Source organism: Vigna unguiculata, chromosome 6, assembly GCF_004118075.2.
Source record: "Vigna unguiculata cultivar IT97K-499-35 chromosome 6, ASM411807v1, whole genome shotgun sequence".
In the NCBI taxonomy this organism is placed as follows: domain Eukaryota; kingdom Viridiplantae; phylum Streptophyta; class Magnoliopsida; order Fabales; family Fabaceae; genus Vigna; species Vigna unguiculata.
In genome coordinates, this window is record NC_040284.1 from 26,559,335 (window position 1) to 26,572,762 (window position 13,428).

At 31.4% G+C, this 13,428-nt stretch overlaps 3 protein-coding genes across 4 annotated transcripts; all 3 read right to left on the reverse strand.

Annotated features, from left to right (window-relative positions):
* Nucleotides 1-3,943: 3,943 nt before the first annotated feature.
* LOC114188567 lies at nucleotides 3,944-4,815 on the reverse strand. The gene is made up of 2 exons (XM_028077140.1): nucleotides 4,456-4,815; nucleotides 3,944-4,377 (listed from the first exon to the last, which is right to left on the reverse strand). The coding sequence occupies exons 1-2, from the start codon at nucleotides 4,813-4,815 to the stop codon at nucleotides 3,952-3,954; spliced, it is 786 nt and encodes a 261-aa protein (XP_027932941.1). The 3' UTR covers nucleotides 3,944-3,951.
* A 2,549-nt stretch (nucleotides 4,816-7,364) lies between these two features.
* On the reverse strand, nucleotides 7,365-7,999 carry LOC114188807. Its single transcript, XM_028077451.1, has one exon. The coding sequence runs from the start codon at nucleotides 7,919-7,921 to the stop codon at nucleotides 7,439-7,441; it is 483 nt and encodes a 160-aa protein (XP_027933252.1). The 5' UTR covers nucleotides 7,922-7,999; the 3' UTR covers nucleotides 7,365-7,438.
* A 1,061-nt stretch (nucleotides 8,000-9,060) lies between these two features.
* LOC114188014 (ferredoxin--NADP reductase, root isozyme, chloroplastic) lies at nucleotides 9,061-12,787 on the reverse strand. 2 transcript variants are annotated; one of them, XM_028076490.1, is made up of 5 exons: nucleotides 12,489-12,787; nucleotides 12,152-12,208; nucleotides 11,180-11,512; nucleotides 10,616-10,835; nucleotides 9,061-9,919 (listed from the first exon to the last, which is right to left on the reverse strand). In XM_028076490.1, the coding sequence occupies exons 1-5, from the start codon at nucleotides 12,510-12,512 to the stop codon at nucleotides 9,420-9,422; spliced, it is 1,134 nt and encodes a 377-aa protein (XP_027932291.1). In that variant the 5' UTR covers nucleotides 12,513-12,787; the 3' UTR covers nucleotides 9,061-9,419. The 2 variants fall into 2 exon arrangements, with proteins under 2 accessions (XP_027932291.1, XP_027932290.1); XM_028076489.1 differs by having other exon boundaries at nucleotides 12,152-12,211; nucleotides 12,489-12,768.
* Nucleotides 12,788-13,428: the final 641 nt, after the last annotated feature.

A 13,428-nucleotide genomic window follows, 5' to 3' on the forward strand; every position in this document is an offset into this window, starting at 1 on the left:
ATAATTAAGGGTATGATAAGACGAAAAACATCTTAGAGATCTAAGAAAACTTTTCAAAAAACTTTTCAAATATCAACATATATACTCAATGGTTGAAAAATAACAAAAATTGTTTTAGCGAAATAAAAGAGTTCTTCAAATGAAACAAAAATTAATAATAATAAGTACAGAATTTTTTTTATATTACCTAGTAAATGAAATGTTTATGCTATTAAACACTTAAATTGAGAGTATTAAATATTCTCATGTGAACGGAAAATATACAATAAAAAAATATTAAAAAATAATAGAAATATTCAAATGTTAGACATAAATTTTTTTTAATTGACATACATCATTTTAACATAATTACATAAAGGTTGTGATAAAATAAAAAATATATTGGAGATGCGAAATGAGTTTCATGACAAACCAAATATTTAGAAGAAATAAAAAATAAAAATCATCCTCATTTAAATTATTAAAATATTTACAATTAATTAAGTAACCCTATATATATATATATATATATATATATATATATATATATATATATATATATATACTTAATTAATTGTAAATATTTTAATAATTTAAATGAGGATGAGGATATGGCGGGGACGGGTATTATGGCGGGGATATATTCATCCCCATCCCCATACCCAATTGAAAAAATCGGGGATTCCCCATACCCATACCCATACCCAGTCAATGCGGGGATTCTCCGTCAAAACGGGGACGGGTTCGGATAATACCCACGGGGACGGGTTTGTTTGCCATCTCTATTTGTGACAACATTTTCTATTTAGGGGGTTGCACCCCCAATATTTCTTCTGCATCTCCAAATATTCACGGTTTTTCATTTATGTCCTTGGAAAATTAAATAAATAAAAAAGTTTAATTAGGTAGACACAATAATTAAACAATTATGAATGACAGAGTTAGTTGGGTGCCTGAATTAATTTTCGGCCAGTGGTTTATATACCCTGCACCCCTCTTTGGTTTCACTTACACTTACTTTCACTTTCACTTTCACTTTCAGTGCAACAAATTTCGTTGGTGGTTGAGGTGTGAAATTTTCAGTCGAGGGTCCACTCCTATTTTACCATTTGCTTTGCTTCATTTCTTCTCGGAAAAAGAGGTACGTGCATTTAGAATAGAAGTTTATATTTGATAAGTTTATCTCTGAGATAAATGTTGGTGCATTTTTAATATTTCATTCTTACATTTTACGGAAGTCAATACGAAAGTGTGAAGTCAAGTTATTTTTTCATATATGGAAGTCGACTTCCGGAAGTGCATATGTAAAACGGAAGTCGACTTCCGGAAGCCAAATCTAACTTTACGAAAATGAAATTATTTTTTCTCTTCTACGGAAGTCGACTTCCAGAAATGTATGTGTGAAACGGAAGTCGACTTCCGGAAGTGTATGATTTAATTGGAAGTGGAAGTGACGTGTAAAATTTTTATAGTGTTACGGAAGTGGACTTCCGCTCTTTTAAGTCAATTTTTCGCCCGGAAGTCGAGTATATTAAGTCAATTTTTCGCCCGGAAGTCGAGTATATGTTTGGTAAGTAGTGTGGTGAGAAAATTTTTTTCACTTCCGTAGGTAATGATTTATCTTGTTTTTCCTTTTTTCCACTTTTGATGCTTTCTATGTTCTACCATGCTTCTTCTTTTTTTTCACTTTTCCACTCCACTTTCGTAGATGGTTTTAGACAAAGTTTTTTTTTTTTTTTCAGTTTTCCACTTCCGTAAATGCTTTTACACTAAGTTTTGTTTTCTCTTTTTTCTTTCACTCTTCTACTTCCATGCTTTTAGACTTAGTGATATTTTAATTTATTTTATTTTGTAATTTATAATTTTGTTAGGGTTTGAATAATAACTTATGTTTTATTTATTATTTATTTATATTATTTATTTAACTTTTATTTACATGAATATTTATTTTTTGTTTATATATTTTTTATTGTTATATTTTTGTGTGTTTTAATTATTATTTGTTTAAGTTTACTATTTATTTATTGTGTGTTTGTTTTATATTTTTGAATGAATATTTTTATTTTTTATTGATTTAATTTTATTTATTTTGATTTTTTTATGGTTGAGTGTTTATGTATATTTTTTTTATATTTATTTAATTGTTTGAGGAATATTTTAATTTTTTTTATATTTGTTTTATTTTGTAAAAAGTGGTATTGATTACTAATGTTAGATTATAGGTGGGTAAAGTTATCTAAGATGGACGATCTCCCTTTAAATTTCATGGATTCACAAGTAAATTCGAATTTCATCTCAGATTTCTCTTCTTTTATAAATGAGATGAGTGATGGAGACTATACAAATAATTTTACGACTGATCAAATATTTTCAACACGAGATGAGTTGATTCAGTGGGTTCGAGGAATAACATTTCATCTTGGTTTTGTTGTTGTCATTATCAGATCTGACAAAGCTACTAGTCAACCTGGGAGGAAAACGTATGTATTGTTAGGCTGTGAAAGGGGTGGTAAGTATAGGAAGTATAAATTTGATGTGCAGCCTAGTGTCTCTGGCACAAGAAAATGTGATTGTCCATTTAAACTCAGAGGCAAACCAATTAGTAATGGAGATGGTTGGATGTTAAAGGTAATGTGTGGATATCATAACCATGATGTGTCTCATACACTAGTTGGTCACCCATTTGTTGGGAGGTTAAAATCTTCTGAACAATCCTTGCTTGTTGACATGTCTAAGAGTCAAGTCAAGCCAGCAAATATTCTACTCACTCTCAAAGAAAATAGTGAGTGTAATGTCACAACGATAAAGCAAATTTATAATGCAAGATACACTTATAAACGATCGTTGAGAGGTTGAAGAACTGAATAACAACACTTGATGATGTTGTTAGATCGTGATAATTACATTCATTGGAGTAGATGTCAAGAAGAATCTGAAGTGGTTAGTGATATGTTTTGGACACATCCTAATTCTGTTAAATTGTTGAATGCATTTAATATCGTATTCTTGATGGACACCACCTACAAAACTAACAAATATCGATTGCCATTACTTGAGATAGTTGGGGTGACATCTACAGGGTTGACTTTCTCTGCTGCGTTTGCATTCATATCTAGTGAACGAGAATCTAATTTCACTTGGGCCCTAGAAAGATTTAGAGGATTATTCATGACCTCTGAGGGCGGTCCACAAGTAATTGTGAGCGACTGAGACCTTGCTTTGATGAATGCTATTGGGAGTGTTTTTCCTGATTGTTATCATCTCCTCTGCCGATTCCATATTCATAAAAATGTGCAAGCGAAGTGTAAAATGTTAGTAAATTCTGTTGACGCATGGGATGTTGTGATGGAAGCATGGGAAAATGTTATGTATTGTGAAGATGAGTCGTCCTTTAATGATTGTGTTGACCGCCTTCGTCATGTTTGTATCTCATGGCCTTTATTCTTTGAGTATGTCAATGAAAGTTGGATAATTCCTTATAAAAAATTCTTTGTAAAGGCATGGACAAATCGAGTAATGCATTTAGGAAACACAACATCAAATAGGTATGTTCCATTGTTATTATCATAAGTTATGTTCTTAATTCACTTATAATATTGTTTGTGTTAAATATAATAGGGTTGAATCAGCGCACTGGAGCCTGAAGAAAGTTCTAGGAAGCAGTATGGGAGACTTATGCTCGTGTTGGGATGCAATCCATAACGTTATTATCCTCCAACATAATGAAATCAAGGCATCTTTTAAAAAAAGTATAAATCTAATCAGTGACGCGTATAAGGGAGGCATATATAAAAGATTGGTTGGAATTGTATCAAGACATGCTTTAGGACTCATTGCTGATGAGGTTGAACGAGTCAATCATATAGGATTTGACAGCGGGAGTTGTGGATGTGTGTTGCGAGCGACATATGGTTTACCATGTGCTTGTGAATTAGCACGATATGTCTATGGGGTGATTCCTCCGACTGTTCTTCATATAATGTGGACTAGATTAAGCTTCTCAAATATTTCATCAAATGAATCGCTTCCTAGGTTATGCATAGACAAGGAAATTGATATGGTTGTGAATCGTTTCAGTGAAGTCGATATTGCAGGAAAAGTAATAATCAAACAAAAGTTACATGAAATTGCGTGTCCTGCAATGACATCAATGGTGGCTCCAATGCGAAAAGTTAAAACCAAAGGTGCACAACAAAAAAAAGGAAGATGAAAGCTGCTGGTCTCTCTATGCCACCTCTCAACAAAAGCTAGTATCAAACCCTTATCAGGATATTCATATATTATATCACATAGTGGCATCAACCCTGAATTTTGAACAAATGGCTGAATAGCTGCATGACAAACTCCGAATCTTTTCAATTTCTTGCCATGGGACACTAACTTCATGTCCACTCGGTCCTAATAAAAACCATTATACAAATATTATAAATTCATCCACCAATTTCAAAAAATAAATTATTAAAGTACAATACTAACCTGGCCATCCCAAATAGCACATGCAACATGATCAGCAAATCCGGTCAACAAAGATGTATCCTCGGGTCCTCCAGGAAATCCTCCTAAAACATCGTGGTCCTGCCCGGCAACAACCTCCTCATGGTGAATTATATTTTCTTGCTCCTCATGAATATCAGTAGGAGTTGGTAATGATGGACCAACTTCTCCATGACTAGTTGATGAACCACTTTCCCCATGAGATGATGGACCACTCTCTGTACGATGACCCTTACCTCTTCTACGAACAGATGCAGTAGGTCTCTGCCTAGGCTCTTGCTCAGAAGCCTCAGCATGTGAAGAACTTGAGCCACCACGATGAGCTCCTCTTGTCCTAGCCATGTCTGTAATTAAAAATAAAATTATTCGAACAATATAATTAATTAAAATTATCCAAAATTATAAATAATAATTATAATTTTTACAAATAATAATTATTTATAATTATTAATATTCAAAATTATAATATATTATTATTATTCAAAATTATAATATATTATTATTATTCAAAATTATAATTATTTAAAATTATATTTACTCAACAATAAAATTAATTAAAATTAAAATTATACAAAATCGTAAATAACTAAAATTTTAATTATTCAAAATTATAATTATTTTAAATTATATTTACTCAATAATTAAATTAAATAAATTAAAATTATTCAAAATTATAATTATTTAAAATTATATTTATCAATAATAAAATTAATTAAAATTTAAATTATTAAAAATCATAAATAACCAAAATTTAAATTATTCAAAATTATAATTATTTAAATTTATATTTACTGAATAATAAAATTAATTAAAATTAAAATTATTCAAAATGGTAAATAACTAAAATTTTAATTATTCAAAATTATAATTATTTCAAATTATATTTACTCAATAAAAAATCAATTAAAATTAAAATTATTCAATATCGTAAATAACTAAATTTATAATTATTCAAAATTATAATTATTTAAATTTATATTTACTCAATAATAAAATTAATTAAAATTAAAATTTATCAAAATCATAAATAAATAAAATTTTAATTATTCTAAATTATAATTATTTAAAATTATAATTATTTAAATTTATATTTGCTCAATAATATAATTAATTAAAATTAAAATTATTCTAAATCGTTAATAACTAAAATTTTAATTATTCTAAATTATAATTATTTAAAATTATATTTACTCAATAATAAAATTAATTAAAATTTAAATTATTCAAAATCGTAAATAACTATAATTTTAACTATTTTAAATTCTAATTATTTAAAATTATAATTTTTTAAAATTATATTTACTTAATAATAAAATTAAATAAAATTAAAATTACTCAAAATCGTAAATAACTAAAATTTTAATTATTCTAAATTTTACTTTTTTAAAATTAAAATTAATAATAATTAAAATTAATTAATATCAAAATTATTTACATTAAAATTAAAATTAAGTAAAAAAAATTACGGAACACGTCATTACGTTATTACGGAAGTGGAACTCGCCTTACGGAAGTGGAACTCGCCTTACGGAAGTGGAACTCGCCTTACGGAAGTGGAACTCGCCTTACGGAAGTGGAACTCGCCTTACGGAAGTGGCGTACAGAAGTCACGCCATACTCTACAGAAGTCATATGCTCTTACGGAAATCAATAATGTTTACTTTCACGGAACTCAGTTTTAACTACGGAACGGTATTGATGGCTTACGGAAGTCGACTTCCGTAAGTGCCATTTTTTTTTTTGCTTCCCAACCTGGTTCTATGGAAGTCCACGACTTCCGGGTTTGTGTTTTTACAGATCTATATTCAAATAAAAAATAATAACTACATGGTAGAAACAATCAAAAAATTAAAAAATTAAAATATACAACAGGATAGCTTTACTTACCTGTTGGAGAGGAATGGTGAAGGGAAGAGGAAGAGCGGACAAAAAAATAGAAGGAATGGGGCACGACAGTGAGGCAAAAAAATGGAAGGAGTGGGGCACAACACTGAGGCACATTAGAGAGGTGAGTGGGACAGATGAAAGATTGGGGGGTGTGCGACGGCTAGGGTTGAGTAAAAACAAGTGAAGCATTAAATAGGAGAGAGAAATAGAGATTAATTGATTTAAAATTTAAAAATACTAAAAGGGTAGTTTTGAAATTTATGAAAAGTTTGGAGGTGCAGAAGAAATATTTGGGGTGCAGGAAGAAAACCCCTTCTATTTATTGTGAGTGAATACAAAGCCCAAAACACTTACAAACAATTGAAGTGTATCCGTCTGTTAAATTTTTTATGCACTTTATTCATTTTTTTAAAACTATTATATCCTTTGAACTCATATTTAAGATTGGTTTATCTGTAACAATTTTTTCTATTGATTGACAGTGAGTTCCATTTGTCCTATGTTAAATAAATAGAACAAAACTCTCACTTTCTCTTTTTTTGTCCTCTTAATTAGAATGGCATTTAAAAATATATTTAAAACAAGAGAATAAGTCTTTTAAGTGGAATTTTAAAAAATAATTAACACTATATTGTTGTGTCTTTTTTGTGATAACACTCAAATTTTAAAACTATTTTTAGTTTCTCAAAATTAGAAAAACAACTAAACTTGAAGAATAAAATTTAGGATTTAAAATCTAAGGTTTATAATTGTTTTTAATGCTAAAAAACAATATTAAAAACTAAAAAAAATAAATTTAAAATTTAAAATCAAAATTACCACAAATTTCAAGATAAAAAAAAACATAATTAAATAAAATATAAATAATTTTGAACCTTTTAAATTCAACTTGTTTTACTAAAGATAAGAAATTGGTTGAGGAGTCACTTCACTTAACTGGAGAGACAAAAAGTTAGGTCAGTTAGTCAATAATAACTAAAAAAAATTTATTGTCACAGGTGAGCTCTACCACAAATAAATAAATAAATTAAATATATAATACAAATACAGCAAAATCCATTTACACAGTGGTTGCAACTCAACCATCACGCGCAACTGCTACTAATTGAAGCTTGTTGTCACTATTATTGTGACTAACATTATTACAATTATTATTATTAGTGTTAGAAGCACGAAACGATTCGTTTTGGTGCGGCTTTTTCCTGTGCTTAAACAAATAAAGCAGCGCCGAAGCCACTAACAGGATGCCACCTGTGATTCCGCACACCAGACTCGCCGTCATCAGCGCCTGTCCCACGTGGCTTCTTCTGGCGCCGCCAACTCCCCACCACTGCGGCGGAAGGGACTCCGTCATGTTACCGGGTGGAAAGTCGGAAGCAGAAGAGCCCTTGCTGGTGCTGAAGAAGGACCTCATATCCGGCGAGGAATTGGCCGGCGGCGAGGCCTGAAAGAAGAGGCCGTGCTCCGACGGCCGGAGATCTCGCCCGGCGGAGGAACTTCCGGCGAAGAGTAGCGCGATCGCGATGAGGATCGCGGTGGTGAGTCCCCAGAGCGACGACATCAGAAGAAACGGGTGGAGCGTTTGCGTAAACACAAGAGAACGGTAGTGACTGGTTTGAACGGTTATATATATATATATATATATAATATTAATGTATTATTGACTTTCATAAATCAAAGTAAAGCATTTTATATTATTAATTATAAAATTATTAATTTTTCTAAAGGTAAATATATTATTATAAATAATAATAATAATAATAATAATAATAATAATCAAGCATATTTGAATGCTGTAAAAATTAGCAAATCTATGAGTATGTATACAAAAGGAATACGAGAGGTTAGTATACAATTTTTAAGCTAAATTTTGTACTTACAGCTACTTAATAAATCCCTTTTTCTTTTACTATTTTATTTTTTATCTAGTTTTTTTCTCAATCTCTTGCTGCTTTAATTGTACTATTCGTGTTAATTTATGCACTCTTTCAAATCACTCAATATTATTTAATTATTATAGTTATCTCTTTCTTTTATTTTAATTTCTTTTAAAATAGCGATTCCAGTTATCTCTTTACCACAATTATTTAATAATTTTGTAAGGATCTTATTTCTGAAATTTATATTTTTTTCAAAAGAAAATAAAAGTTCTGTTTGTTGAGTGTTAGTATTTTTATTTCTTTTTGGGTTGCTTAGGTTTTAAGCGTTTCCTTGTGTGACTACCTGTCCGTCACTCTCACCGCTTTCTGTATTGTCCTTTTCAAGTCATTTGTTTTCTATTTTCTTTTATTTTTTATTTTCTCTTTATCATGTCAAAATTACACCTTTTTTCTGTGACTTTAATTCCACTTTTATATTGATAGGGAGTTTATTAAAAATAAATGTTAAAAAAATAATAGTTCATAGCTCATGAAGTATTACCTCTTGAATTATTTTTCAAAAATGATGGTCTAATTAATTTAATATTTTACAAAACCCACATCTAAATTAATTATTTAATTGGTGTATTTAAGACAGAAAAACATTAATTTTATTATTATGAACCAAAAGCTTAAAATCCTGTGAATGATTAGCGATGAAAATGTCCTTGCTTCTCGACGTACTGAGCAAAAAATTTCTGAAATCAATGTCTTTTATCATCTATGTTACAAATGTGCACTCCCAATTGTTTTGAAATAGGAAAGAAATGTCACAATTAAATAAGACAATAACTGAAAGGGGCTCACATGTTTCTTCATTCATGATTCTAGGTTAGGCTTATCCTTTTATAGGATTGACAATCCTTCTTAACATAAGTCAGAATTTGGCAAAAGAAAACATGCTGCTACCCTTAACAAAAGGACTCTACCATATAGTACTTGCTGGGTTTTTCAATTCTGTATCGATCAAAAGAACACAATGTATCATTGCAATTTACTGATACAGAACAGCTACAGCTACTAAAGCAAGCTGCTGGATGAATATTATTTTTATTAAAAGCACCAAATGAAAATGTTTTGCATTTTTCTTGTTTCAGACAAAGGGGACTACTACTCTGCAATCTGCACTAAAGAATCTTCTCAGTAGACTTCAACATGCCACTGTTTGTTCTTCTTAAGCTGAGAAAGCTTCTCTTCCCAGCTTTCTCCTCTTTGCTCAGCAACCCTCTTCAGTGTGTCTTGGATCCCAGGCATCATACCTTTCAGACCACAGAAATATATGTGGGCCCCGTTATCCAGGAGTTTGAAGATTTCATCACTATACTCCTCAATCTTATCCTGAACATACATTTTTCCCCCATTCTTGTTCTTTTGTTCTCTGCTAAGGGCTCGATCATAACGGAAATTATTTGGGTAATCCTTGAGGTATTTACTGAATTCCTCATCATAGAGAAGACTGTCAGAGTTGGCAACGCCAAGGAAAAGCCATGCCAGTCCACCGAACTTGTAGTTAGGGACAGATTCCATGAACATTCGACGTAGATAGCCTCTGTATGGAGCAACACCAGTGCCGGTGGCAATCATTATATGGGTAGCATTAGGGTCATCCTCAGGCAAAAGCATTATCTTCCCTGAAGGGCCTGCCAAAAAAATTGTAGCTGATTCAATTCCTACCCAGAAAGATGTAAGTTCACCAACATTCACAATGGACAGTTGACACCCAAGACCAGTTAACAATAACAACCAAAACTTTCTCATGATGAACCTAGAAATGCAGTCATGCAATGACTCGTAAGCTGTTGTACAATATATACTTTCTCCTTATTTGGTTTGTCACATTTCTTTACTATGCTACACCATACTGTAAGAGTTTGATGTTAACCAGTAGAACAAATGTTAAAACTTAAGAGCTGCTAAAGTGTGAACAACTGGTTCACTAGTATACTGCATGAAAACCTTACAAAGTTCAGAGAATTTAAGTACATCAAATCACCTTGTCTGTTCAATTTCAAATCATTGTTTATGAAAATGAGTTTTTTTTTCACAATCACAACGCGCATCATTTAAGCAAATTGCTGCCATCACATATGATTAAACAGAAAACAAACAGCAGTAAACAAGCTATATTCCAACATTACATTGAGGAAGTATAGATTAGAACACAATCTGGTAAGGTGCGTAGAACACACCTATGGTAACAGGAAAAACAAGAAGCTACTGATCATGGCAACATCAATATAAAAAGATATTAAAACTTGTTGGAATACAAATGTTGGTTACACAAGAAATTAGAGAGTATGTCAACCTTTGCTGAAGTAAAAAGGGTTAAGCCTTACCTGTGATCTTAATTTTGTCTCCAGGTTTTGAGTCACACAGAAAATTGCTACAAACGCCATTCTTGGACGGATCTTCCTTTCCTGTCTCAGGATCATAGTAAACAGCACGGCGCACACACAAGCTGGCTGTTTTACCATCAAAAGAGTCTCCATACCTCGTGGAAGCAATCGAATATAGTCGTACATTGTGGGGAGCCCCGGGTTTCTTTGGATTTTCACCCTGTCACCCATGTAAAATGGTATTTACAACTTGTAAAATTAATTTAGAATTTTAACTCCTACATCTGATCCCACAAAAAAGAAAAAAAAATGCTTTATACATGAATTAATAAGCCAAAAGGCACCATTAGTTTTCAGATGGAAGGTGGAGAGGGGAGACAGATCAGCTTGATGATGACTACTAATCACAAAATTCTACAGCAAAAGGACATATAATTAAACATTGTAAATATTTAAAACCCATTCCTTCATCAAGATTATTTTATCAGAAAAATCTTAACGCAAAGATAAATCAGAAAGAATGAGAGGGAAGCATAGAATAACAATCAGGAATACGTCACTTACTGGAGGAATAACACCATAACTCTGTCCTTCCCAGTAGGGAACATTTCCACCATGATCAATCACAATATGACAAGTTTCCCCAGGAGCTTTCGGTCCCACAAGTCTCTCAACAGACACAATTGTTGCTGTATAGGGTTCTTTAGGCTTGTACAAATTCAATGGAGGTTCTTCAGCATCTTCCAGTTCTAAAGGTGAGACAGAAACTTTTGGTACACTTGCTTGTTGCACTGACATGCATACCACATTTCTACTTCTTAAACAAGAGCTGTTAGCCTTCAAGTCCAAAGTTAATACTGGTGCCCATGACTTATCCCGAAAGTTTAAGTTAGGGGCCTGCACCGTCAAGTGTAGTTTTTGTTAAAAACAGAATCTCTTATTCTACCAACTGCAGTATTATGTTCTTAGTTCTTTGAAAATCAATTAATACATAGCAACACAAGCATCTATGGAAACAAGATTGTACAAACCCCATACACATGTGCTAAGTAGACACTCTAACTAAAACACCACTGTTCTGGGAAAACCAAAATACATCAATGCCAAAGCTCTACATTTCTAATATAGAATTAAAAATACCCCAGTTGCACCATACAAGTAGAAAACCATATATAACACCAGTTACCAACTACAACCAAAAGCTTTTTTTGACCAAAAGATAAAACTTTCACCTTTGCCCAGTGTTTGTTCCACTCTATTACAGTTTTGCATGTATGGAAATGAAGCAAATCTAATCTATAGTAAAACACAGCCCTTTGGCCCCTTTCTAAACTCTCAGAAATAAACATGTTCATCCACTGATCTGTGTAATTGAACTTGACCCCTCGAGGTAATCAACATACTCATAAAAAGCTAGCATAACTGCATATTCCTCAGACAGTTGGATCGGTTATTTAACATGACACAAAGAGCAGAAACATCAAATAACTTCTAAAGTCAAAAGGCAGACAAAACGAAACAGAAGTACTATCAAACCTTGAACGCAGATCTTCTGAGAGACAAATCGCTGCCAACAGGAACAGTTACAGCCGCCTGCTAAACCCCATAAAAGTCTTAGTACTCGTCAATTAAATTTCATGCACAAACTGATAAAATTTCTGAGCTTAAAACTCCACTCACGTTAAATTTCTGAGCTTTGACTTTCTACAAACACATCTCCACACACCAACAAAAACCCAAACGAAAAATAGAGAAAAAAGAAAAGTAAAAATAAAAAGTTGGAATTTTGATTCCGATTAGAGTGACCCATTGGTTCTGGAAAGACAAAAACAGTGACAACATGGAGAAAGGGAAATGGGTGAAAGGGAAGTACCTGAGACAAAGTCAAATGAAACATCCTGAGATCGAGAAGAAAGAAGCTGTAGTGGCTATCAGAGCAGAAGATGTGATTGGAAAAAGGGTAGATTTGAAAAACAGAGAAGTTGTTAGAAGGGTGTAATATAAAGAAGGTAGCACACCAAAGACTGTTCAAACTGGTCTTGATTTGGGTTTTTCGATGATCCTTTGGCGAAAGGGAAAGGTCGGCTTTGTTTTTTGGCTCCTGGAGTGTTAAACCATCTCTACCACCTTCTCCTCAATAAGGCTGCTATAGTTACATCAATTTAGGAATACTTTAACTTAATTAAACACTATTAATACAATTAGTAATTACTCCTTCTGTTGATTATTATTTAAAAAATATTACTAATATATTATATTGTTGTCATTATTAGGGGGTAAAAGAGGTCTGCGGGCTGGTCCACTATCTGCAAAAATTGGACAAATTGGATTGCTGCTTTTAATCTGTTAACCTGTTTTGATCAGTATTTTTTTGTCCAGTTGAGATCGTGGGTTAGAGATGGAACTTGATGGGCTCTTTTTTTAAATAAAATATAACTTTTTTATATTATATTACTTGAAAATCTAAATATAATGATATTGTAAATTAAATTATTAATATTTCTTAAATCATTAATTATAATAAATCAATTTAATATGTAAAGCTAATAATTATTTTAATTAATTTAATTAAAAATATTAATTAATTAACTAAAACTTAAATTATACTTGTAGTGTTTATATATATATATATATATATATATATATATATATATATATATATATATATATATATATATATATATATTAAAAGTATAAAATTAAAAAACTAATGGACTAACCCTTCAATCCTTTGACTCATCTTTTAATAAAACAAGTTAAAATTTTCGATCTATTTTCTTTCGGTGGACTAACCCGCCCTAATGGCTATTATT